Source organism: Oncorhynchus mykiss, chromosome 13 (assembly GCF_057628025.1).
Source record: "Oncorhynchus mykiss isolate SJ-2025 chromosome 13, ASM5762802v1, whole genome shotgun sequence".
Classification (NCBI taxonomy): domain Eukaryota; kingdom Metazoa; phylum Chordata; class Actinopteri; order Salmoniformes; family Salmonidae; genus Oncorhynchus; species Oncorhynchus mykiss.
The window spans coordinates 57,204,226-57,229,264 of NC_143034.1; the positions used below are offsets into that span (position 1 = coordinate 57,204,226).

A 25,039-nucleotide genomic window follows, 5' to 3' on the forward strand; every position below is an offset into this window, starting at 1 on the left:
CTCTGCCGATGGAGCTATTCTTAAGCCTGCAGTCTCGGCCAAATGTTCCTGGTTTCTGACTTCCATTATAGTGGCTCTTCACAGATATGTACAGCCGCTGAGTGGATTCCTGGTGAAGATAGAGTGATTTGCCTGAGAGAGAGCACTGGAATTGTCCGTATGACAGCAAACTAACAGAAGAGAAGCAGATATAGATTTGTTTCTAAATGCCAGCATTAGCGTCTCTGTTTTAACTGGTGGTCTTGTCAAACATATTCTCTGTATAGGAGGAAGATATTTGTGGTCCAATAGGTTCTATTGTGCCATTACAAACCAATACTTATCAGATATTCTCATGCTATAAACGTATGTGACTGATTAATGTGCTGGAACATTTATCCTGAACTCCCTTGGAGAAAAGATCGCCACACCTTCTACGTTAACAATAGCATACTTCGGTTATTATCAAGAGGGCATACACCAGGCTACAGATTAAGTGGGCAGAGTCTGGCGGAGTGCAATGTCCAAGTAACTCCAGATGTAATTCAAAGAGTAGAATCCCCAAAGCCCCCCATCTCTCTCTCACACACACACACACACACACAAACACACAGTAATTTATTTCAACACCTCCTACTTTTCTCCCTGGGGCGCCTGCGAGCAGAAGACCCGTTACCTAGTTACAAGCGAGTGATGGTGCAAGGAGTAGCCTAATGTAATGTTGGTGGCGTTCAGTGCAGGCTACCTCTCGGACTGTGAACAGTCAGGTGGAAGTGCGCGTAAAAGAAAGTTCATTCCGTTTTTATTTATTTATTTTATATCGGACACAGTAAAGAAAAACAATTGTGTACCCTATTATTTGCAAGTAACATTTTTGGGGGTAATTTCTCAAGAGAAAGCGCAACTTCACCATTATTTAATCACCCAGCTGTGGATACTTACCGAAAAAACGTGTTTGCAAAAGTGAAGGGTAAGAATTGTTTTTTTATGTTTTTTGTTTAGTCTATTTCTAGAGCAATATACACTGAGTGTACAAAACATATAAGAACACCTGCTGTTTCCATGACACAGAATGACCAGGTGAATCCAGGTGAAAGCTATGATCCCTTATTAATGTCACTTGTTAAATCCACTTCAATCAGTGTAGATGAAGGGGAGGAGACAGGTTAAAGAAGGATTTTTAATCCTTGAGACAATTGAGACATGGATTGTGTATGTGTACCATTCCAAGGGTGAATGGGCAAGAAGTAAGATTTAAGTGCCTTTGAACACAACCTGGTCTCAGAGCATTTCTTATTATTCTGTTTGTAAAGCCAAGACACATCATTTAGTATAATATGTTACGTTTTGTATGGTATGTATTAATTTGTGTATTTCCATCACCCATTTTGTATGATATGTTATGAAATATGATTTATATTATATGTTACGAATTTGCCAAACGTACAATATGTTACGAATTTGCATAACATATGATCTGTTATAAATTCTAGCTAGGTGGCTAACAATAGCTAGCTCGCTAACATTGGCTAGTTTAGGGGTTATGGTTAAGGTTAGGGTTAAGTTCAGGAGTTAGGTTAAAGGGTTAAAGTTTGATTTAAGGGAAGGGTTGGTTAAAATGGTTAAGCTTAGGGTTAGGTCGAAGGGTTAGCTAAAAGGTTTAAGGTTAGGGTAAGGGTTAGCTAACATGCTAGGTAGTTGAAAGTAGATAAAAACTAGTAAGTAAGTTGAAAAGTTGCAAATTAGCTAAAATGCTGAAGTTGTGATGAGATTCGAACTCGCACCCTTTGGGTTGCTAGACGCGTGCTGTTCATCACGGTGTCTCGACAACATTCCCTAGGTGTAAAATACAGAGGCAAGGTGTTCTTGCAGACCATGCCCACTCCAAACGCCCCTCACCCCCCTGCTCACCTCCTCCCACCAGCCAAAAAAGAAAAAATATATGTATATATATATATTTTTTTTTTACTTCTTCAGTTTTGATAAGAAAGAAGCTGGGGGCTGATGTCTGCTGGAGATTGATGGACAAGCAGATGGACAGAGCACAGAGTTGAGTCAATCTGAGGATGTTTTTAGCACTCAGTCGGGGCGATTGGTGGAAAATCTGGGACAGAGGGCCCGGGGGCGATCAAAAGGAAAAAAACTAGAGCTCAGTTAAAGTTAAAGATCATAGGAGAGCAGACTCACCAATGAGGATGATGAGTTCCATCTGTCTGTCTGTAGCTCTGCGGGGACAGTATGTGAGTCAGCAAGCCCTGAAGAGCTATACCCCGTAGAAAAACACCCACAGGATTAGGTTAAAAATAATAACAAAAACAATGAAATTATAGACATGCTGGATCATCACTCTTTAATTTATTTATATGTGGGTAGGACCTTGCTCAGATGGAAAATCTGGGATCCCAGCAGCTTTCCCACACATATACACACACACACACACACACGCACACACACACACACACACACACACACACACACACACACACACACACACACACACACACACACACACACACACACACACACACACTCATTGAATCTGGCACCTCCCACACACATGCACACTCAGTATGTGTGGTCATGTGGCATTTACAGTCCATACAGAACAAACATGCAATGTTAGGAACTTCTGTAGAAGGTCCAATGATGTTTGTTGTAATTAGAAAACAATGAATGGCTTTTATTAAGACATTAAGACATTGAGACTACAGTGTTAGAAAAAAAGGGTTCCAAAGGGGTTCCTTGGCTGTCCCCATAGGATAACCATTTTCAGTTCCAGGTAGAACTGTTTTTTGTTCAAGGTAGAACTCTTTTGGTTTCCATGGAAAGTGTTCTACATGTAACCCAAAAGGGTTGTACCTGGAACCAAAAAGGGTTCATCAAAGGATTCTCCTATGGGGACAGCCGAAGAACCCTTGTAGGTTCTAGATAGCATATTTTTTTCTAAGACTGTATATTATGAGTTGTCAGTAGAGCAGTGTCATAGTTATGTGACTGTTGGGATGGGATTTTTAGATGAAGGCAGAAATATGGAAGCAGATAAGGTATGTAAACATCTTTGCATTGCAATGACATTGACCTTGGTTCTCACGTGGTCCTGTTTGCATTCAACACTGAAGGAGACTGATTCGAATGGTGTGTCCAAGCCATACATGGTGGTTATGTACAGATGTAGGATCTTCATTTGAGCCAGTTTGCTACAGCAGGAAAGTAATCCTGCAGCAAAAAGAAATGTGGATTATCATGTGGATTATAGTTCATGGACATTTTTATATGGGTTGATTGATATATTTGTCATAGGGAAAATGAAGTTTGAAGTTTCAAAGTGGAAATTACAAAATGCAAAAAAGTATTTTTAAACCTAAAATACACTACTACAAGTAAAACATTTCCTGCATTGCAGTTCTCCTGCAACAGGGTGATCAAATTAAGATCCTACAACTGTATGATGGTACTCGACTTTGACCCATGCCTTTGGCTGCATATTACTCAGTTACTAACATGGCACTGAATCTGTAGGGCACGTGCCAACTGATTTGAATATGATATGAATGTTTAGTTTAGATTTTTGTTAGGTTTCTGTAGTTTTGCATGTTGTTTAGCATATCTGTTCATTATTTCATAAGAATATGTGAGATAGCCTGGTCCCATGCTCTTTGTGCTGTAGCCACCTAACATTTGGCATGACAACAAGAGAGGAGTTGGCTCAAGCACAAACAGACTGGAAAACCAGGTTATGTGAGGGGTGTTGTGGGCGGAGTTGACCCTGTCTGAAGGAATGGATTTATTGGCTATCTAAGTAGTGTTTCCCATACCGACTAATTAACTGATTGGCCCATACAGGTAAAACAAGGCTTTTATCAAGAGGCCTGTCTGCTAGCACTGTGTTTGGTTTACAGGTTATCTTTGCCAACAACTATCTAGACAACTTGTCACAACAGCTATGCTTTACCTCACAAGTGTGATAATTGATTTATTCGTCTTTGATGTAATATATTTTACAGTAAAAACAGATTAAGTACCAAAACGTAAACCTAGTACTATATGTTAGGAGTAATGCAAGTGCTAGTTGGATTAGTTAGTGTGCTGTGATCACCCATCTGTCAGGAGAATCTTTTGGCCAATTTGTGCTTGAATGCTTTCTGATTGGTAAAAATGGTTAGCTGTATGCTAAATTTCAGGGACACTGAAGTCTTTCTGTACTGATAGATACATTATTGTGTTCAGTTCCTTTATTTCCTCAAACAATATGGCCTCTAAATCATCAGCTTTTATTGATTCTGACAGTGGCACAACATGAAAAAACAAGATTGATATTTATGAGGCAAGAATCTTTGAGATTGCTTTCCGTTTGAAGGGGAAGATTAGATTGGGTAAAAAAAAATGGGACTGATACTTAATTAAAAACTGAATGGCCCAAGCTGTGACCCCCTAGAGGGTCACAGCTTGCGAAAAGCGTTATCTGTAAATGCCAGCAGGCAAAAATAACAGAAAATAACAGTTCAAGGAAGCAGTGATTATACCTCCCAGGTAGCAAAGGAGGGTGTTCTACATCTAGTCATCCAGTTAGTGGGACCAAATAACAGCTGAGAATCTTCATTCCCATGGACAGCTATTATCACCACTTTATCTGAGATTCTTAGAAATAGCCTGGCTAGTCTAGTGTTCGGCAGCCATATAACAAAGGATTATATGCTTCTGGTTCAACTGCAAGTTACCCAAGTTGATGATCACTTGTGATTTATCAGGCCTTTGTTAATGACTGCAGTTATGAAGCTTATGAAATATGTAACTGAAATTATTCAAGCAAGTTCATGCATTAAAATGTATTCTGGAGATACTCAGTTTTTTATTTTTTTAATCTTATATGTCCCTTAATTGTGTACTTCTTTTTCCGTTGCTTGTTTTACCTTCTTTCTAGCCATTGGTGGAGCGTCAGGTACTATCTACAAATGTGGTCAGCTTTTGGGGAGTGACAAGTCATTTATGAAGCATTTATAAAAGTAGCTATATATAGTGCACACTTTAGATTAGGAGCTGCAAAATGTTTGATTAATAATTAATAAATGGTTTCTAAGCAACTACATTAATCGTCATCTGAGGTATTAATAAGTGCATGTAGACCTACTCACATTTATAAATGCACTCATTAAGAATTCCTAAATATCCCATTCATGATATACAGTGCCTTCAGAAAGTATTCATACCCCTTGACTTATTCCACATTTATATGTGTTACAGCCTGAATTCAAAATGGACTAAATTGATATTTTTTCTCACCCATCTACACAAAATACACCATAAAGACAAAGTGAAAACCTGCTTTTTGAAATATTAGCAAATCTATTGAAAATGAAATACAGAAATATTCTTATTTACTAGACTGTTCACACCCCTGAGTCAATACTTTATAGAAGCACCTTTGGCAGAGATTACAGCTGTGAGTCTTTCTGGGTAAATCTCTAAGAGCTTTCCACGCCTTGAATGTGAAACATTTGCCTTTTATTCAGGACAAAAAGTGAATTGCTTTGCCACGTTTTGCAGTATTACTTCAGCGCCTTGTTACAAACAGGATGTATGTTTTGTAATTTTTCTTATTCCGTACCGGCTTTCTTCTTTTCACTCTGTCAGTTAGGATAGTATTGTGGATTAACTTCAATGTTGTTCATCCATCCTCAGTTTTCTTCTATCACAGCCATTAAACTCTGTACCTGTTTTAAAGTCACCATTGGCCTCATGGTGAAATCTCTGGGCGGTTTCCTTCCTCTCCGGAAACTGAGTTAGGACGTGACTGGGTGTATTGATACACTATCCAAAGTGTAATTAATAACTTCACCATGCACAAAGGGATATTCAATATATGCCCCCCTCCATCTATCACTACACTGCTCGACTGAAGGACCTTACCAGTGGCTTCCCTAAAAAATGTACCTAGAAAAAAACATAAAATAACTTATCTTTCGTCTCTCTGTGTTTCATCATTTTCCTTTAATTCGCAAGAGGCTGAATATCTTTCACCGGAGAAAGCATCTTAGCAAGTGAAACAGCGCCCCTCTGTCTCTATGCCTATGTGTAGGCCATCTATCCGATTATGTCTGGTCAAAAAGTGTATGACATTGTTGCCTCCAGTAGCGTTGAATGGAAAGGAAGACATAATTTGGCCTCCCTTGATAAAAAAAGTATAAAATAATAGCCAATCAGCGTAGAGCTAAACTGAGTGAGCGCAACTGTGAATGGTCCTGGCACACCAAAACAAAGTGTCAAGAGAAGCCAATTTGAATTTGGCTTCAATCAAATCACATCGAGATCAGTACATCATTATCAGAAACAACTTGAATTGTTGCATCTCATTGTGTTGTTGTCCTCCGGTGGCTAGCTAGCGAGCTAAAATTGTCCCTTTCCTACATTAGCCATGGATGGAGATAGGGATTTGGACTTGTAGTTTAACCTAAATCTCCATACTGGCCAATGATTATAACAGAGATTCTGATCCAATCATAAATTCATGCATTGTGCCCCCAGCCTGTGAGGATGGAAGCTCAATATGTAGCTAGATGTAGAAGGTTAATGTTAACTTGCTAACATGGTTCATGAAAGGAAGTTAGGCTAGCGAGCAAGCATTTTAGCCAGGTAACCTAGGACATAGACGTTTCGTCAACATGAAAGAGAGGAGGATAGCATTGGCATTTCTCTACAAGTAGGGTGAATCAACACACACACATAAATCAGAACCATGGACAGCCACATCATATTTAGGTTACATTGATTGGATTAAATCATTTTTGGTATCCTTTAGTTGTCACAATATACAATATGCTTTGTGGACTTCACCGGACAGAGGTTGCTCTCTGGTTTTGTGATGAAACAAAAGTTGGGTTGAATTTATTCTGCCACTGTGTCCTCTTATTGTCTAGGTCTTAGGCCTATATATCACGGCCGCAAGGCATACTGTATGAACTAACAGGTTATAGAGCAAACAACACAATTATCACAACACACATCCCCAATGATTTTACCCACCCACTGCTACTGGACCTTAGAGATGATTGTATGTGTGGGGTAGAGAGATGCGGTAGTCATTCAAAAATCATGGTAAACACTATTATTGTACACAGAGTGAGTCCATGCAATTTATTTTAAGCGCATGTTTACTCCTGAACGTATTTAGGCTTGCCATAACAAAGGGGTTGAATATATTTTGACTGAAGACATTTCAGCTTTTCATTTGTAATTAATTTGTAAAAATGTCTAAAAACATAATTCCACTTTAACATTATGGGGTATTGTGTGTAGGACAGTGAAAAGAAATCTCAATTGAATCCATTTTTAATTCAGGCTGTAACACAACAAAATGTGGAAAAGGTCAAGGGGTGTGAATACTTTCTGAAGGCACTATATATAAATACATGTATAAATATCAAACCATTAGTCAGCCATTAACAAATGCCTTATAAATCATCTTATGAGTTGATAATACTTTCTTTATAACTGTTTTACAAGTACAATAGTAGAACATTATTAATCATTTACAAATTGTGAATATACATTACTCTTTAGAGATTGCTTGTTGACATTTACAAATGTAGGAACAATGATTAATAAATGGTAAGTAAACTATTTTTAAACTGTTTATAAATGATTAATTAAGGGATCATTATCTCTATGAACTTCATGTTGTATCCATTATCTCAGATGGGCAAAGAGGAGAAATGACAGAAAGTGTTCAGCATTGAGTCAAGGCCCTCGACCAATCGAAGAGCATCAAAATAGACTGGCATCAAAGGCTGTGACACCTGTTTCAAAGAGCATGACGAAGCCAAGAGCAGGACTGGGTGGCAGTTGTCAAAAAAGATTGGATTGCTGTTGTTTTTTGTTGTTATTGTCGTCCCATTTATATCATGCCCAAGAAAACGAGAGCACTCCCTGTCCCTCAATAACCTTGCCATAGCAACATATCCTCATGACAGTGAAATGAAAGCGCCTATAGAAACATTTTTAAAAAATACACTCTGTTGCCAGTTTATTAGGTACACCACCCCATTCACTAAAATGGTTCGCTCCTACAGACAGTGAGTCACGTGGCCATGGCTTGCTATATAAACCATGCAGACAGGCATTGAGGCATTCAGTTACTGTTCGATTGAACGTTAGAATGGTGTGAGTGATCTAAGCAACTTTGAGCGTGGTATCATTCCAAGATGGCGTAGCAGTCAGGCGTCTTTGTCTTCGTACTGTCGTGTATGCAACTGTATGCAACTGTTCAGGGACGTCAGGAACCAATACACGCCGTCAGTCAGGAAAGCAAAGGCCAGCTTCTTCAGGCAGAAATTTGCATCCTGTAGCTCTAACTCCAAAAAGTTCTGGGACACTGTAAAGTCCATGGAGAACAAGAGCACCTCCTCCCAGCTGCCCACTGCACTGAGGCTAGGTAACACGGTCACCACCGATAAATCCATGATTATCGAAAACTTCAACAAGCATTTCTCAACGGCTGGCCATGCCTTCCTCCTGGCTACTCCAACATCGGCCAACCCCCCCCCCCCCCCCCCCCGGCCGCAGCTACTCGCCCAAGCCTCTCTAGGTTCTCCTTTACCCAAATCCAGATAGCAGATGTTCTGAAAGAGCTGCAAAACCTGGACCCGTACAAATCAGCTTGGCTTGACAATCTGGACCCTCTATTTCTGAAACTATCCCCCGCCATTGTTGCAACCCCTATTACCAAAAAGCTGCCGCAGTCATCCCCCTCTTCAAAGGGGGAGACACCCTGGACCCAAACTGTTACAGACCTATATCCATCCTGCCCTGCCTATCTAAGGTCTTCGAAAGCCAAGTCAACAAACAGGTCACTGACCATCTCGAATCCCACCGTACCCTCTCCGCTGTGCAATCTGGCTCAAGGTACTAAACGATATCATAACCGCCATCGATAAAAGACAGTACTGTGCAGCCGTCTTCATCGACCTGGCCAAGGCTTTCAACTCTGTCAATCACCATATTCTTATCGGCAGACTCAGTAGCCTCGCTTTTTCTAATGACTGCCTTGCCTGGTTCACCAACTACTTTGCAGACAGAGTTCAGTGTGTCAAATCGAAGGGCATGTTGTCCGGTCCTCTGGTAGTCTCTATGGGGGTGCCACAGGGTTCAATTCTCGGGCTGACTCTTTTCTCTGCATATATCAATGATGTTGCTCTTGCTGTGGGCGATTCCCTGATCCACCTCTTTGCAGACGACACCATTCTGTATACTTCCGGCCCTTCCTTGGACACTGTGCTATCTAACCTCCAAACGAGCTTCAATGCCATGCAACACTCCTTCCGTGGCCTCCAACTGCTCTTAAACGCTAGTACAACCAAATGCATGCTTTTCAACCGTTCGCTGCCTGCACCCGCATGCCCGACTAGCATCACCACCCTGGATGGTTCCGACCTAGAATATGTGGACATCTATAAGTACCTAGGTGTCTGGCTAGACTGTAAACTCTCCTTCCAGACTCATATCAAACATCTCCAATCTAAAATCAAATCTAGAGTCGGCTTTCTATTCCGCAACAAAGCCTCCTTCACTCACGCCGCCAAACTTACCCTAGTAAAACTGACTATCCTACCGATCCTCGAATTCGGCGATGTCATCTACAAAATAGCTTCCATTACTCTGCAAACTGGATGCAGTTTATCACAGTGCCATCCGTTTTGTTACTTAAGCACCTTATACCACCCACCACTGCGACCTGTATGCTCTAGTCAGCTGGCCCTAGCTACATATTCGTCACCAGACCCACTGGCTCCAGGTCATCTACAAGTCCATGCTCGGTAAAGCTCCGCCTTATCTCAGTTCACTGGTCACGATGGCAACACCCACCCGTAGCACGCGCTCCAGCAGGTGTATCTCACTGATCATCCCTAAAGCCAACACCTAATTCGGCCGCCTTTCGTTCCAGTTCTCTGCTGCCTGTGATTGGAACTAATTGCAAAAATCGCTGAAGTTGGAGACTTTTATCTCCCTCACCAACTTCAAACATCTGCTATCTGAGCAGCTAACCGATCGCTGCAGCTGTACATAGTCTATCGGTAAATACCCCACCCAATTTTACCTACCTCATCCCCATACTGTTTATATTTATTTACTTTTCTGCTCTTTTGCACACCAGTATCTCTACCTGTACATGACCATCTGATCATTTATCACTCCAGTGTTAATCTGCAAAATTATAATTATTCGCCTACCTCCTCATGCCTTTTGCACACAATGTATATAGACTCTCTTTTTTTTCTACTGTGTTATTGACTTGTTAATTGTTTACTCCATGTGTAACTCTGTGTTGTCTGTTCACACTGCTATGCTTTATCTTGGCCAGTTCGCAGTTGTAAATGAGAACTTGTTCTCAACTAGCCTACCTGGTTAAATAAAGGTGACATTTTTTTTTTTAAAGTGTCACGTGTATATATATATTTTTCCTTCGCATTTTCTTTGAATATATTTAGTATATATTTTAAAAAGATTTTTTAACCTCAACTCCAACATACTCTCCTACAACCCGCCTCACCCAATGTGGTATGCATCTGCTATTTTCTTTACTTTAGAACCAGAACCCCCAACAGAAGCCACTGCTAGCGGTCATCAGCTAACTTTTAGCCAGTCTGCACAGCTCCTGCCAGTCTGCACAGCGTGATTCAACCCAGAGCATACCGAACCCTTTTACCCACATCTCCGGATTCCTACCACAAGCTCTGAACCTTTTCACCTGGATCATCGCAGCTAGCTAGCTGCTATCCGAGTGGCTACTCCCGGCTAACGTCTTTGTCCCAAAGCAAGCACCAATTAGCCTGGAGCTCGCCTATGCTGGCCCCATCTCCCGGCTAGCTGAAGAGGTCCATCAGCCACTCCCCGCCGATCCTTCGCGACTGGTCTACCGACGTAATCCGCCCGAGGGGTTTTCAACAGGCTCCTCCGTCGCCACGTCCCCTGAATGCCCATCTGCTAGCCTGCTATCGGCGGCCCGCTAACTGTCTAGAGCATATCGGACTGTTAGCTGAAGAGGCCCATCAGCCAATTTTCTTGGGCTACAATACCTATTTTGCCAATTGACCCTTTAACCACACGGAGCCCTGCCAATCCATCATGACTGGTCTACAACTGGGGCTACAACTGACTCTTCCCGTCGCGACGTCCCCTTAAGGCCCTTCTGCTAGCCTGCTAGCCCCGGCTAGCTGTCTGAATCGCCGTGTCTCCAGCCCGCCTAGCTCCATGATCACTCGGCTACGCATGACTCTCCCTATTGTCAATATGCCTTGTCCATTGCTGTTTTGGTTATTGTCTTATTTCACTGTAGAGCCTCCAGCCCTGCTCAATATGCCTTGCTAACCCTTTTGTTCCACCTCCCACACACGAGGTGACCTCACCTGGTTTAAATGGTGTCTCTGGAGACAATACCTCTCTCATCGTCACTCAATGCCTAGGTTTACCTCCACTGTATTCGCATCCTACCATACCCTTGTCTGTACATTATCCCTTGAGTCTATTCTTCCGTGCCAAGCTCCTTTACTCTCTGTTCCGAATGCACTAGACTACCAGTTTTTATAGCCTTTAGCCGTACCCTTATCCTACTCCTCCTCTGTTCCTCTGGTAATGTAGAGGTTAATCCACTCCCTGCAGTTCCTAGCTCCACTCCCATTACCCAGGCGCTCTCATTTGTTGACTTCTATTACCGTAAAAGCCTTGGTTTCATGCATGTTAACATTAGAAGCCTCATCCCTAAGTTTGTATTATTCACTGCTTTAGCACACTCTGAATCCTAGCCATGTCTGAATCCTGGCTTAGGAAGGCCACCAAAAACCCTGGTATTTCCATTCTTAACTATAACATTTTCCGACAAGATAGAACTGCCAAAGGGGGCGGAGTTGCAATCTACTGCAGAGATAGCCTGCAGAGTTCTGTCATACTATCCAGGTCTGTGCCCAAACAATTGGAGCTTCTACTTTTAAAAATCCACCTTTCCAGAAACAAGTCTCTCACAGTTGCCGTTTGCTATAGACCACCTTCTGTCCCCAGCTGTGCCCTGGACACCAATTGATTGCCCCCTATCTATCGTCAAATGGTACTGTTAGGTGACCTAAACCTAAACTTTCTCAAATGACTGCCTCGCCTGGTTCACCAACTACTTCTCAGACCAAGTTCAGTGTATCAAATCGGAGGGCCTGTTGTCCGGACCTCTGGCAGTCTCTATGGGGGTACCAGAGGGTTCAATTATTGGGCCGACTCTTTTCTCTGTATACATCAATGGTGTCGCTCTTGCTGCTGGTGATTCTCTGATTCACCTCCACGCAGACGACACCATTCTGTATACTTCAGACCTTTCTTTGGACACTGTGTGAACTAACCTCCAGATGAGCTTCAATGCCATACAACTCTCCTTCCGTGGCCTCCAACTGCTCTTAAATGCAAGTAAAACTAAATGCATGCTCTTTAACCGATCACTGCCTGCTCCTGCCTGCCCATCCAGCATCACTACTCTGGACGGTTCTGACTTAGAATATGTGGACAACTACAAATACATTGGTGTCAAATACATACTGTACATGGTTAGACTGTAAACTCTCCTTCCAGACTCACAATCCAAAACTAAATCTAGAATCGGCTTCCTATTTCACAACAAAGCATCCTTCACTCATGCTGCCAAACATACCCTCGTAACTGACTATCCTACCGATCCTTGACTTTAGCGATGTCATTTACAAAATAGCCTCCAACACTTTACTCAGCAAATTGGATGCAGTCTATCACAGTGCCATCCATTTTGTCACCAAATCCCCATAAACTACCCACCACTGCGACCTGTATGCTCTCGTTGGCTGGCCCTCGCTTCATATTCGTCGCCAAACCCACTTGCCCCAGGTCATATATAAGTCTTTGCTAGGTAAAGCCCTGCCTTATCTCAGCTCACTGGTCACCATAGCAGCCCCCACCCATAGCACGCGCTCCAGCAGGTATATTTCACTGGTCACCCCCAAAGCCAATTCCTACTTTGGCCGCCTTTCCTTCCAGTTCCTGTTGGAACGAATTGCAAAAATCACTGAAGCTGGAGACTCATATCTCCCTCTCTAACTTTAAGCACCAGCTGTCAGAGCAGATCACAGATCATTGCACCTGTACATAGCCCATCTGTAAATAGCCCATCCAACTACCTCATCCCCATAGTGTTATTTTTTTTTTTGCTCCTTTGCACCCCAGTATTTCTACTTGCCCATTCATCTTCTGAACATCTATCACTCCAGTGTTTAATTGCAAAATTGTAATTATTTCGCCACTATGACCTATTTATTGCCTTACCTCCCTCATCTTACCTCATTTGCACACACTGCATATATACTTTTCTATTGTGTTATTGACTGTATGTTTGTTTATTCCATGTGTAACTTCGTGTTATTGTTTGTGTCTCACTACTTTACTTTATCTTGGCCAGGTCGCAGCTGTAAATGAGAACTTGTTCTCAACTGGCCTACCTGGTTAAATAAAGGTGAAATAAAATGTTTAATTAAAGTATGATCGTCGGTGCCAGTTGCGCCAGAATCAGTATCTCAGAAGCAGCCGCCCTCCTGGGATTTTCACGCACGAGAGTGTCTAGGGTTTACAGAGAATGGTGCGACACACAAAAATCATCCAGTCAGCAGCAGTCCTGTGGGCAAAAACAGCACATTGATGACAGGTCAAAGGAGAATGGCAAGCTAACAGACGGGCCACAAACAGGCAAATAACGGTGCAGTACAACAGTGCTGTGTATCTCGAAATGCACATTTTGTCAATCCTTGTCACGGATGGGCTATTACAGCAGACAAACACACCCGGTTCCACACCTATCAGTTAAAAACGAAGCGACTCCAGTGGGCACGCCATCACAAACACTGGACCATTGAGGAGTGGAAAAACATTGCCTGTTCCGACAAATCCCAGGATTTGGTGTAAACAGTATGAGTCCATGGCCTCATCCTACCTGTTGTCAACGGTACATGCTGGTGGCGGTGGTGTGGTATGGTTAATGTTTTCCTGGCACACGTTAGGTCCCTCGATATCAATTGAGCAATGATTCCATGCCCCAAATAATTCAGGCTGTTCTGGAGGCAAAGGGGGGTTAGACCCAGTACTAGATGGGTGTACCGAATAAACCATGTATGATCATATGCATTAGTGATCATCTTTAAGAAGCATGTGTCTTCTGTTCTTCCCCGCTATGGAACACAATTGATCTGGCTAAGAGGGCTGATTATGTGAATCCGGCTCTGAAGTAGTCACTTAGTTTTAATGTCTCTTTTGCCATGGCAGCTCCGCACTGCCGCACTGACTGGCCAGACTCATTCAGAAATATTTGTTTGCTGGACAAATGGCTCCCGAGTGAAAGAGTAAAAAATAATGACATTGTAACGGTTTTCTTCGTGAGAAGGAGAGTCGGACCAAAATGCAGCGTGTCGATTGCGATTCATGTTTAATGAAAAAAAACACACTAAACACAAACACTACAAAAACAATAAACGTAACGAAAACCTAAAACAGCCTATCTGGTGAAAAACACATAGACAGGAACAATCACCCACAAACACACAGTGAACCCCAGGCTACCTAAATATGGTTCCCAATCAGAGACAATGACGAACACCTGCCTCTGATTGAGAACCATATCAGGCCGAACATAGAACTAGACAAACTAGACATGTAACATAGAATGCCCACTCAGATCACACCCTGACCAATCAAAACATAGAAAATACAAAGTAAACTATGGTCAGGGCGTGACAGTACCCCCCCCCCAAGGTGCGGACTCCGGCCGCAAAACCTGAACCTATAGGGGAGGGTCTGGGTGGGCATCTGTCCGCGGTGGCGGCTCTGGCGCTGGACGTGGACCCCACTCCATGACAGTTTTAATCCCCCTCCTAAACGTCCCTAAATAGGTTACCCACCACAATGATAACATGGGACAGAGGGACAGCTCGGGACAGAGGTAACTCGGGACAGATGGGTAGCTCAGCCCTGAGAGGAAGCTCAGCACTGAGAAGAAGCTCAGCACTGAGAAGAAGCTCAGGCAGGTGGTTAGATCCGGCAGATCCTGGCTGGCTGGCGGTTCTGGAAGATCCTGGCTGACTGGCGGATCTGGGAGAATCTGGACGACTGGCAGATCTGGGAGAATCTGGACGACTGGCAGATCTGGGAGAATCTGGACGACTGGCAGATCTGGGAGAATCTGGACGACTGGCAGATCTGGGAGAATCTGGACGACTGGCAGATCTGGGAGAATCTGGACGACTGGCAGATCTGAGAGAGTCTGGACGACTGGCAGATCTGGAAGAGTCTGGTCGACTGGCAGATCTGGAAGAGTCTGGTCGACTGGCAGATCTGGAAGAGTCTGGTCGACTGGCAGATCTGGAAGAGTCTGGTCGACTGGCAGATCTGGAAGAGTCTGGTCGACTGGCAGATCTGGAAGAGTCTGGTCGACTGGCAGATCTGGAAGAGTCTGGTCGACTGGCAGATCTGGAAGAGTCTGGTCGACTGGCAGATCTGGAAGAGTCTGGTCGACTGGCAGATCTGGAAGAGTCTGGTCGACTGGCAGATCTGGAAGAGTCTGGTCGACTGGCAGATCTGGAAGAGTCTGGACGACGGGCAGATCTGGAAGAGTCTGGTCGACTGGCAGATCTGGAAGAGTCTGGACGACTGGCAGATCTGGAAGAGTCTGGACGACTGGCAGATCTGGAAGAGACTGGTCGACACAGACTGGCTGCTCTGGCTGCTCCATGCTGACTGACAGCTCTGGCTGCTCCATGCTGGCAGACTGCTCTGGCTGCTCCATGATGACTGGTAGCTCTGGCTGCTCCATGCTGACTGGCTGCTCCATGCTGACTGGCAGCTCTGGCTGCTCCATGCTGACTGGCTGCTCTGGCTGCTCCATGCTGACTGGCTGCTCCATGCTGACTGGCTGCTCCATGCTGACTGGCGGCCCTGGCTGCTCCATGCTGACTGGCGGCCCTGGCTGCTCCATGCTGACTGGCGGCCCTGGCTGCTCCATGCTAACTGGCAGCTTTGGCGGCTCCTTGCAGACTGGCAGCTCTGGCGGCTCCTTGCAGACTGGCAGCTCTGGCGGCATCCTGCAGACTGGCAGCTCTGGCGGCTCCTTGCAGACTGGCAGCTCCATGCAGACTGGCAGCTCTATGCAGACTGGCAGCTCCTTGCAGACTGGCAGCTCCTTGCTAACTGGCAGCTCTAAGCTAACTGGCAGCTCTATGCTAACTGGCAGCTCTATGCTAACTGGCAGCTCTATGCTAACTGGCAGCTCTATGCTAACTGGCAGTTCTGAACAGGCGGGAGACTCCGGCAGCGCTGTAGAGAAGGCAGGCTCTAACAGCGCTAAACAGGCAGGAGACTCCGACAGCGCTGAAGAGAAGGGAGGCTCTGGCAGCGCTGGACAGGCGAGGCGCACTGTAGGCCTGATGCGTGGTGCTGGCACTGGTGGTACTGGGCCGAGGACACGCACAGGAAGCCTGGTGCGGGGAGCTGCTACCGGAGGGCTGGGGTGTGGAGGTGGTACTGGAAAAACCGGACCGTGCAGGCGCACTGGAGCTCTTGAGCACCGAGCCTGCCCAACCTTACCTGGTTGAATGCTCACGGTCGCCCTGCCAGTGCGGCGAGGTGGAATAGCCCGCACTGGACTATGCAGGCGAACCGGAGAAACCGAGCGCAAGGCTGGTGCCATGTAAACCGGCCCAAGGAGACGCACTGGGGACCAGCTGCGTAGAGCCGGCTTCATGGCATTAGGCTCGATGCTCAATCTAGCCCGGCAGACACGCGGAGCTGGAATATACCGCACCGGGCTATGCACCCGCACTGGAGACACCGTGCGCACCACTGCATAACACGGTGCCTGTCCGGTCTCTCTAGCCCCCCGGTAAGCACAGGGAGTCTGCCCAGGTCTCCTACCTGGCGTAGCCATACTCCCTGTTAGCCCCCCCCCAAGAAATTTTTGGGGTTGCCTCTCAGGCTTCCATCCGCGTCGCCGTGCTGCCTTCTCATACCAGCGCCTCTCTGCTTTCACCGCCTCCATTCTACGGTAACCTTCCTCGCACTGCTCCAGCGAATCCCAGGCGGGCTCCGGCACTCTCCCTGGGTCGGCCGCCCACCTGTCGATCTCCTCCCAAGTAGTATACTCCATACTGTACTCCTCCTTGGGCTGTTCCAGTTGTTTCTTCTCCCGCGGCACCTTAGTGCGGCTACACTCCCCTGGTTTAGCCCAGGGTCCTCTCCCGTCGAGGATTTCCTCCCATGTCCAGAAATCCTTATTGCGCTTCTCCTCGCGCTGCTCCTGCCTGTTGACACGCTGCTTGGTCCTTTTGTGGTGGGTGATTCTGTAACGGTTTTCTTCGTGAGAAGGAGAGTCGGACCAAAATGCAGCGTGTCGATTGCGATTCATGTTTAATGAAAAAAAACACACTAAACACAAACACTACAAAAACAATAAACGTAACGAAAACCTAAAACAGCCTATCTGGTGAAAAACACATAGACAGGAACAATCACCCACAAACACACAGTGAACCCCAGGCTACCTAAATATGGTTCCCAATCAGAGACAATGACGAACACCTGCCTCTGATTGAGAACCATATCAGGCCGAACATAGAACTAGACAAACTAGACATGTAACATAGAATGCCCACTCAGATCACACCCTGACCAATCAAAACATAGAAAATACAAAGTAAACTATGGTCAGGGCGTGACAGACATTGATTGAAAGACGTGTGTGGTCTGCATTCATACTATATTCCTGCCTTCCCCATGGTACCCTGACCAGCTCAGAACCCCAATTTGTAAATGTACTAGTCTTTTCTTTTTTAAGGCTGGCCCACAGGTCCAGGTTCTCTGTGCAGAGAAGAGAAATGCTGGAGATAAGAGAGAGTCTTCAGAGAAAAACTGTCCCATCGTGCAAAGACCATTCCACTAACAATATGTTAATAACTGAAGGAAATCAAGGCATTAGTAACAATGTTATGTTCATAACCCAATGATAAAGATAAATGCAATGGCTTCCCTCACTTCTCCATGTGGTGCTGAAGACTTCAGAGCGTGATCTTGTTAGCCCGTCATGTGTGCCCTTGATTTGGTTCTGTTTGATTTATGGCAGCAATCCCAACGCATTCCTTCTGGTGTCTCCGCAGCTCGGGGAAACCAGCACCAATGTTGGAGGATGGTAAATGTATGCACCTCGCATGAAAATAATCAAACCATTTAGAATATAGAAATTGTGCAATGTAGAAAAATGCTCTTAGTCAAAATGAAACATTTAAGAAATATACACTGAGTGTAAAAAACATTAAGAACACCTTCCTAATATTGAGTTGCATCCTTTTGCCCTCCAAACAGCCTCAATTCGCCGGGACATGGACTCTACAAGGTGTCAAAAGTGGATGGATTTCCTTTATGTTGTGGACCATTCTTGATACCCACGGGAAACTGTTGAGCTTAAAAAACCCAGCAGCGTTGAAGTGGATTTAACAAGTGACATCAATAAGGGATCACATATTTCACCTGGATTCACCTGATCAGTCTGTCCTAATGTTTTGTACACTCAGTGTATATACTGTATAATATTTAATTTCAACCCCTAAAACATCTGTTTATCTCTCACGTTCCTTTGCCAGGACATTTTCACAGTTGATCTTTCTTCATGTATCTCCCTCAGATCAGAACCTGATCGTCAGTGAGGTGGAAAGCCTGCTTTGAATCTGCTTCACCTCAGCTTCCAGATTTTGAAGTGATGATAACCTTTTAGTGAACTGAGGAGACAGTCGGAGTGTTTGATGAACCCTATCAATGAGCTCAGCTCACGTCTGTGCTATTATAAGTAGGGTTTAGATTTTCCTGAAAGAAATTCATTAAATTACATTTCCGAAAACAGAGAAAATATTATTATGCATATTTCATGGGACAGAAACGAATAGATTTGAAAAGCATGATAATATACTAAACTGGATTACATTTAACTGTGGTGATAAATATGTTCTAGCCCACTTGGTACAGATGTCCGTTCAACTACTCATTTTTATGTATATTTAGTTGAATTGTCAACAAATGTGAAGTCAACGTGAAATCAACAAAAAATTGCACCATGACGTTGGATTTACGTTAAAAGTTTGGTGAAAAAAAATACAAAATTCCCTTACGTTGATGACTTACGTTGATGACTTACGTTGATGACTTACGTTGATGACTGACGTTGATGACTGACGTTGATGACTTACGTCGATGACTGACGTCGATGACTGACGTCGATGACTTACGTCGATGACTGACGTCGATGACTGACGTCGATGACTTACGTCGATGACTTACGTTGATGACTTACGTTGATGACTGACGTTGATGACTGACGTTGATGACTTACGTCGATGACTGACGTCGATGACTTACGTCGATGACTTACGTCGATGACTGACGTCGATGACTGACGTTGATTACTTTTTTGCAAATCCAATCAGTTTTCCACGTTGATTCAACATCATCACATGTATTTATTTTTTATGACATGGAAACAACCTTGATTCAACCAGTTTTTGCCCAGTGGGAAGTCCCTAGAATTCATGTGTATGTGTCCATTTTGTAGTTCAGTACATCCATTGCTGACCAAATACCTCTCTTGTGATGATGGCACCTATGACACAGGACCAAGTACCAAGGGACAAAGGATGACCTGCTTGACCCAGGACATTATGTTAAATCAATACATAATCTTTTTTATAATAAAAAATAATAAAAGTCACATTTTTGCAAGTGATTTAAAACGATATACAATGCTGTTACAGCTTCTTAGCATAAAGAGATGAATCCAGGATCATTCCTATATGTGTTTTCATGGGATCTACACAGTACGAAGGAAGGAGGTAGATAGAGAGAGAAAGCTAGGTGTTCATTTGTTCCAGAACCCCTAGACGTCATCAGTAGTGGATGTTTACCCAGCGTGGCATTGCGACTCCACAGCTAGATACAAAAAGGGCCCTCCAAAGCCTTTGAGCTTACCTGATATTTCTCCTGTCTCACATTAACTGTGCACACATACACCCACTCCATATTTACATTCACACAAGTACATACACACCAATGACAGCATATGTGTTGGCAGAAGAGCTACACACAGTGGTCTGTGGTGCACCAGAGTACCTAGTTACCAATAAAATGTCAATTATTAGCCCCAGCAGTGTCTGTTTGTGGGAACACACTCTGTTTAATTTGTCTGAGGGGTCAATAGCCACAAAGAGAAGCCACACACAGGTGTTGCGATCTGGTCAATTTCTCTCCACGCCCTCACTCCTTGTCTGGCCTTAATTATTTCCTGTCTGACTCATGCTGGGCTGCGCACCTAGTATCCCGTTTGGGTGTCCTTCTTCATCATTTCATACTTATCATTTCATTTAACCTCCACCACCTGCTGCTATTTTTGTTTTGTTTCATCTCCACTCTCATTGTTTCCCCCAGCTCTTCATTTGTCTTGAGACTTGTTTTAACAGCAGCTTTTCACACAGCCAGACACTGACGTCTTCTTCTCTCATGTACCTCATGCTTCTGGGAATTTACCAAACAAGGCTTTCACCTGAATGAAGTGCAAGAACACAATTAAAGCTGTTTGGAAAACCCTCAATGAGGTATTGTCTGGCTACTATTGTGCCTTGGCCCTGAAAGAGCCCATAAGAGGCATAACAGACATATGGGGTGGCAGGGTAGCCTAGTGGTTAGAGTGTTGGACTAGTAACTGGAAGGTTGCAAGTTCAAATACCCGAGCTGACAAGGTACAAATCTGTCGTTCTGCCCCTGAACAGGCAGTTAACCCACTGTTCCTAGGCCGTCATTGAAAATAAGAATTTGTTCTTAACTGACTTGCCTAGTTAAATAAAATGTTTAAAAAAAAGACATCAAGTCTGTCACATCCCTTTTAATTTGTGTCTCTCCTTCTCTCCATTGAGCTACAGATTCCTCTCAATAAAAAATGAGATATGAAAGATCTCATTTTAATAAGTCTTTCTGTTCTCTCCACAGGACAGATGGGTGGGAGTTGAGAGAGACAGACAGACATCCCCCTACTCCTCCATCTCTCCTGCCTGGACTTCTGCTCACCGCCCCCTCAGAGATGGCAGAGGACATGTGGGAGAACAGAACAGTCCCCAGCCCTTACCCCCACCTCCCCCTGTCTTTGCTACTATGCAACGACACCCTCCTCAATGACACCCTCCTCAACGACACTCTATTCAACTGTATCAACTCCACCAACATTCCAGAGATGCCATTAGGACCCAGTGTAGCAGGGGTCCTCATCCCACTCATCTACATCATCGTCTGTGTCATCGGCCTTGGCGGGAACAGCCTGGTCATCCACATTGTGCTGCACTACTCCAAGACAGAGTCTGTGACTAACATCTACATCCTGAACCTGGCCATCGCTGATGAGCTCTTCATGCTGGGCCTGCCCTTCCTGGCTGTCCAGAACACCCTCCAGTTTTGGCCCTTTGGCTCCTTTATGTGCCGCCTGGTCATGACCGTGGACTCCATCAACCAGTTCACCTCCATCTTCTGCCTAACTGTCATGAGCATTGACCGCTACCTGGCAGTGGTCCATCCCATACGCTCCTCCAAGTGGCGGCGGCCCCAGGTGGCCAAGGTGGTCAACGGCACAGTATGGGCCATCTCCTTCCTGGTGGTCCTACCTGTGGTAATCTTCGCCAACGTCCACAAGACGGGCGGCACCTGCAATATCTCCTGGCCTCGGCCGGCCGACATTTGGCGGGCGGCTTTTATCATCTACACGTCCACAGTGGGTTTCTTCTGCCCACTCCTCATCATCTGCCTCTGCTACCTGCTCATCGTCTTCAAGATCCGCAGCTCTGGCAAGAAGGTCCATGCCACGTCCACCAAGCGCAGGAAATCGGAGCGCAAGGTGACGCGCATGGTGGTGATCGTGGTGGCCGTGTTTGTCTTCTGCTGGTTGCCCTTCTACGCCCTCAACATCCTCAACCTGCTGGTGTCTCTGCCATCAGAGTACCCGGGCCTCTACTACTTTGTTGTGGTAATGGGCTACGCCAACAGCTGCGCCAACCCCATCGTCTACGGCTTCCTGTCAGAAAACTTTAAGCGGGGCTTCCGCAAGGCCCTGTGTCGCTCCTCACGCAAGGTGGAGAGCCACGACCTGACAGAGCGCCAGCAGCAGCAGGAAGAGAGAGGGAGGGTGCTGAAGCCCCGGGAGAGCTTGAGGAGGGTCGTACAAGATGAGGAGGAGGAAGAGGATGATGACGACAGGGAGGACGTCACAGAGATGACGGAGATCTGTAGGATCGCCCAGAATGGGAACGGACATCCCGAGAGTTCCCTGGCCCTGTTAACACCCAAGGCGCCAGCTCCAGGGGCATCTGAGCATGTTGCATCCCCAGAAAGGAAAGCCAAAGCTGGTGACATTGGTGGGAAAGGCCCAAACTTGGGGCCTCCAGCATCCCTGCATAATGGACACACCAATGGGAGTGTCAAACCACTGCCAGAGGAGCCAGTGGAGAAGAACTCCTCACTGGAGATAAGCTACCTATAATGTAAAATAACTGTCTCTGAAGTCAGTTACCTGATGGAACTTGCATTAATATTTTGTGGTATTCAAGTAATGTCTATTTAATGTACAGCGCTATACACATATAGAGAAGAGAAGCACTCTGTAAGGCCATAGCACCTTTCATTATTTGAATGCTACATTTCTGATCAACGGGCTGAGAGTGTTTGAACTCTGCATCAAGCCAATGGAATTTGTGTTACAATGACTTGATACTGCCTGTAAAACGGTGTATATACTAGGTTGTTTCTGAAGACATTTGTATCATTTCAATCTGTGTTTATATGTTTTACCACATGATCACTGTATGTACATCATGTCTGTGCCTTTTTCCAAACTTATCTGACATATCTGATTGTAATTGTATTACATTTTTACTGCACAATGTGACAATCAATTTTACATAGATGAATGTAGCGTCACTTTTATATCCTAGTCATTCACCTCGCTACACTTTAGCTGGAGGAACAGAGGACAGAAGAAAAAGAAGGCACCTTGTGTAGCTTCTATCCCATGCCAACAGAATGGCCCTACATGCACAATCAGAGGAGGAAAACAGGTGCCCTGATTGGCATAAAATCAAACGGTGGTTATAGATTTTTCATGGTTTATTTTGCTTGTGTGTTGTGAGCCGTGGTTGTGTTTGTACTGCTGCTATATGGGGGAAGAAAAGGGCTCTGGAAAGAGTTGGCAACTTGGCATCCGGTGACAGTGTCTCATGTTACTGAATATCAAGGTGGAATATCCGGTGACAGTGTCTCATGTGACTGAATATCAAGGTGGAATATCTGGTGACAGTGTCTCATGTTACTGAATATCAAGGTGGAATATCTGGTGACAGTGTCTCATTTGACTGAATATCAAGGTGGAATATCTGGTGACAGTGTCTCATGTTACTGAATATCAAGGTGGAATATCTGGTGACAGTGTCTCATGTGACTGAATATCAAGGTGGAATATCTGCTGACAGTGTCTCATGTTACTGAATTTCAAGGTGGAATATCTGGTGACAGTGTCTCATATTACTGAATATCAAGGTGGAATATCTGGTGACAGTGTTCAATTTGCTTGAGGCCATACCAAGGTTGCACATATCTGATTGTTGTTGAGTTGTTGTTCAACACTTGATCCTCTGGTTTCTGTAACTCGGTCTATATAGTATGCCATTTGAAAGGTCAAGGAACATCAGAGTTCCTACACACGGATTGTTTCTTTTAAGAATGACTTTGTCCTTTTCTTTTGAATGCTATCTGGCAGCTATGACAGGGGAGCCACATTGGAGGCATTGAGGTTGAACAGACAGAGGATATGAGAATATAGATAGATAAGATATGAGCATGAAGGGCTGAAATCACGACATTGTAGGGATGGTATCTACAATATCTGACATATAGGTGATTCATATGACTACATGTTTAAGAAATGTATTTGTTTTATCATAGATATTTACTTGGACAACAAAAGGAGCGCAGAATGTAAAAATAGTGGATGTAAATCATGCACACACCAAGCCATGAAAAATAAACAGGTACTGCATTATTAGACCGTTACACCAGAGTTATCACACAGCCACAAGCCCTCATTAACCAATTTGCCCAGTGTAGTGGAAGGCATTAGGTGAAACCACACTGACCAACACATAAAGTGCCTCAGTATATTGTTACACTCCACCAACATTGTTGACTCTTGTGTCCCTTTCACTGCATTCAATGACACAAATAGCAGTGTATTGTAGAAAGCAGTTAACTCACTTGAACAATGCTATCTGATCCATGATAAATCAATTTCCTCTGCCACCCCCGCCGCTGCCACACTCCCACACACACACTCTCTCTCACAGCTGCATTAGGTGTGAAAACATCATTAAAGGCTTATGAAAAGTGAATTGTTTCACCAATGCCATGCTTGCAGTTACTCTGTGCAGACTTGTGACAAGCAGCATACTGTGAAGTGTTGTATAATTGCCACTTTCATGTCAAATATACACTTGTTTACTCGTACTTGAGTTGTGTACGGGATTATTCTATATTATGTGATTTTTGTTTTCCACTATTTGTGTGATCTTTCCTCGGTGATTATCAGCGCAGTGCTTATTGTAGACGGAGGTGAGGCAAGCAGCTGACCACCTGATTGGTCGACGGGTGATATCTTTATGAATCTGTGTGATTCATTGTCCGCTCTCTCCACCCACAGACGCCCACCTAAGTATGATATGGGCACAGAAAGAAGCAAACAGAACCGCAGGTGACTCTGATAACACTGATATTATTCACTCTTTTTGGCAGTGGCTACTATGGAAACACTATGTAAACAGTGCCTGTAGAGCAAGGGTAAGAACACAACAGAGCCCTGAAAGTCAGAGAATAGGCATAGTATTTATCTCATCCAGATGTGCTATTTGGTTTGGGATTAAATCTCTCAATCCAAGGGCAATACACATGC

General features: G+C 44.4%; 1 protein-coding gene across 1 annotated transcript; it reads left to right on the forward strand.

The window, feature by feature from the left end:
* The first annotated feature begins 660 nt into the window (after positions 1-660).
* Positions 661-24,620, forward strand: sstr3a (somatostatin receptor 3a). Its single transcript, XM_021558369.3, has 2 exons — positions 661-949; positions 21,046-24,620. Exon 2 carries the CDS (start codon positions 21,137-21,139, stop codon positions 22,580-22,582), a length of 1,446 nt encoding a protein of 481 aa, XP_021414044.2. The 5' UTR covers positions 661-949; positions 21,046-21,136; the 3' UTR covers positions 22,583-24,620.
* The last annotated feature ends 419 nt before the right edge of the window (positions 24,621-25,039 follow it).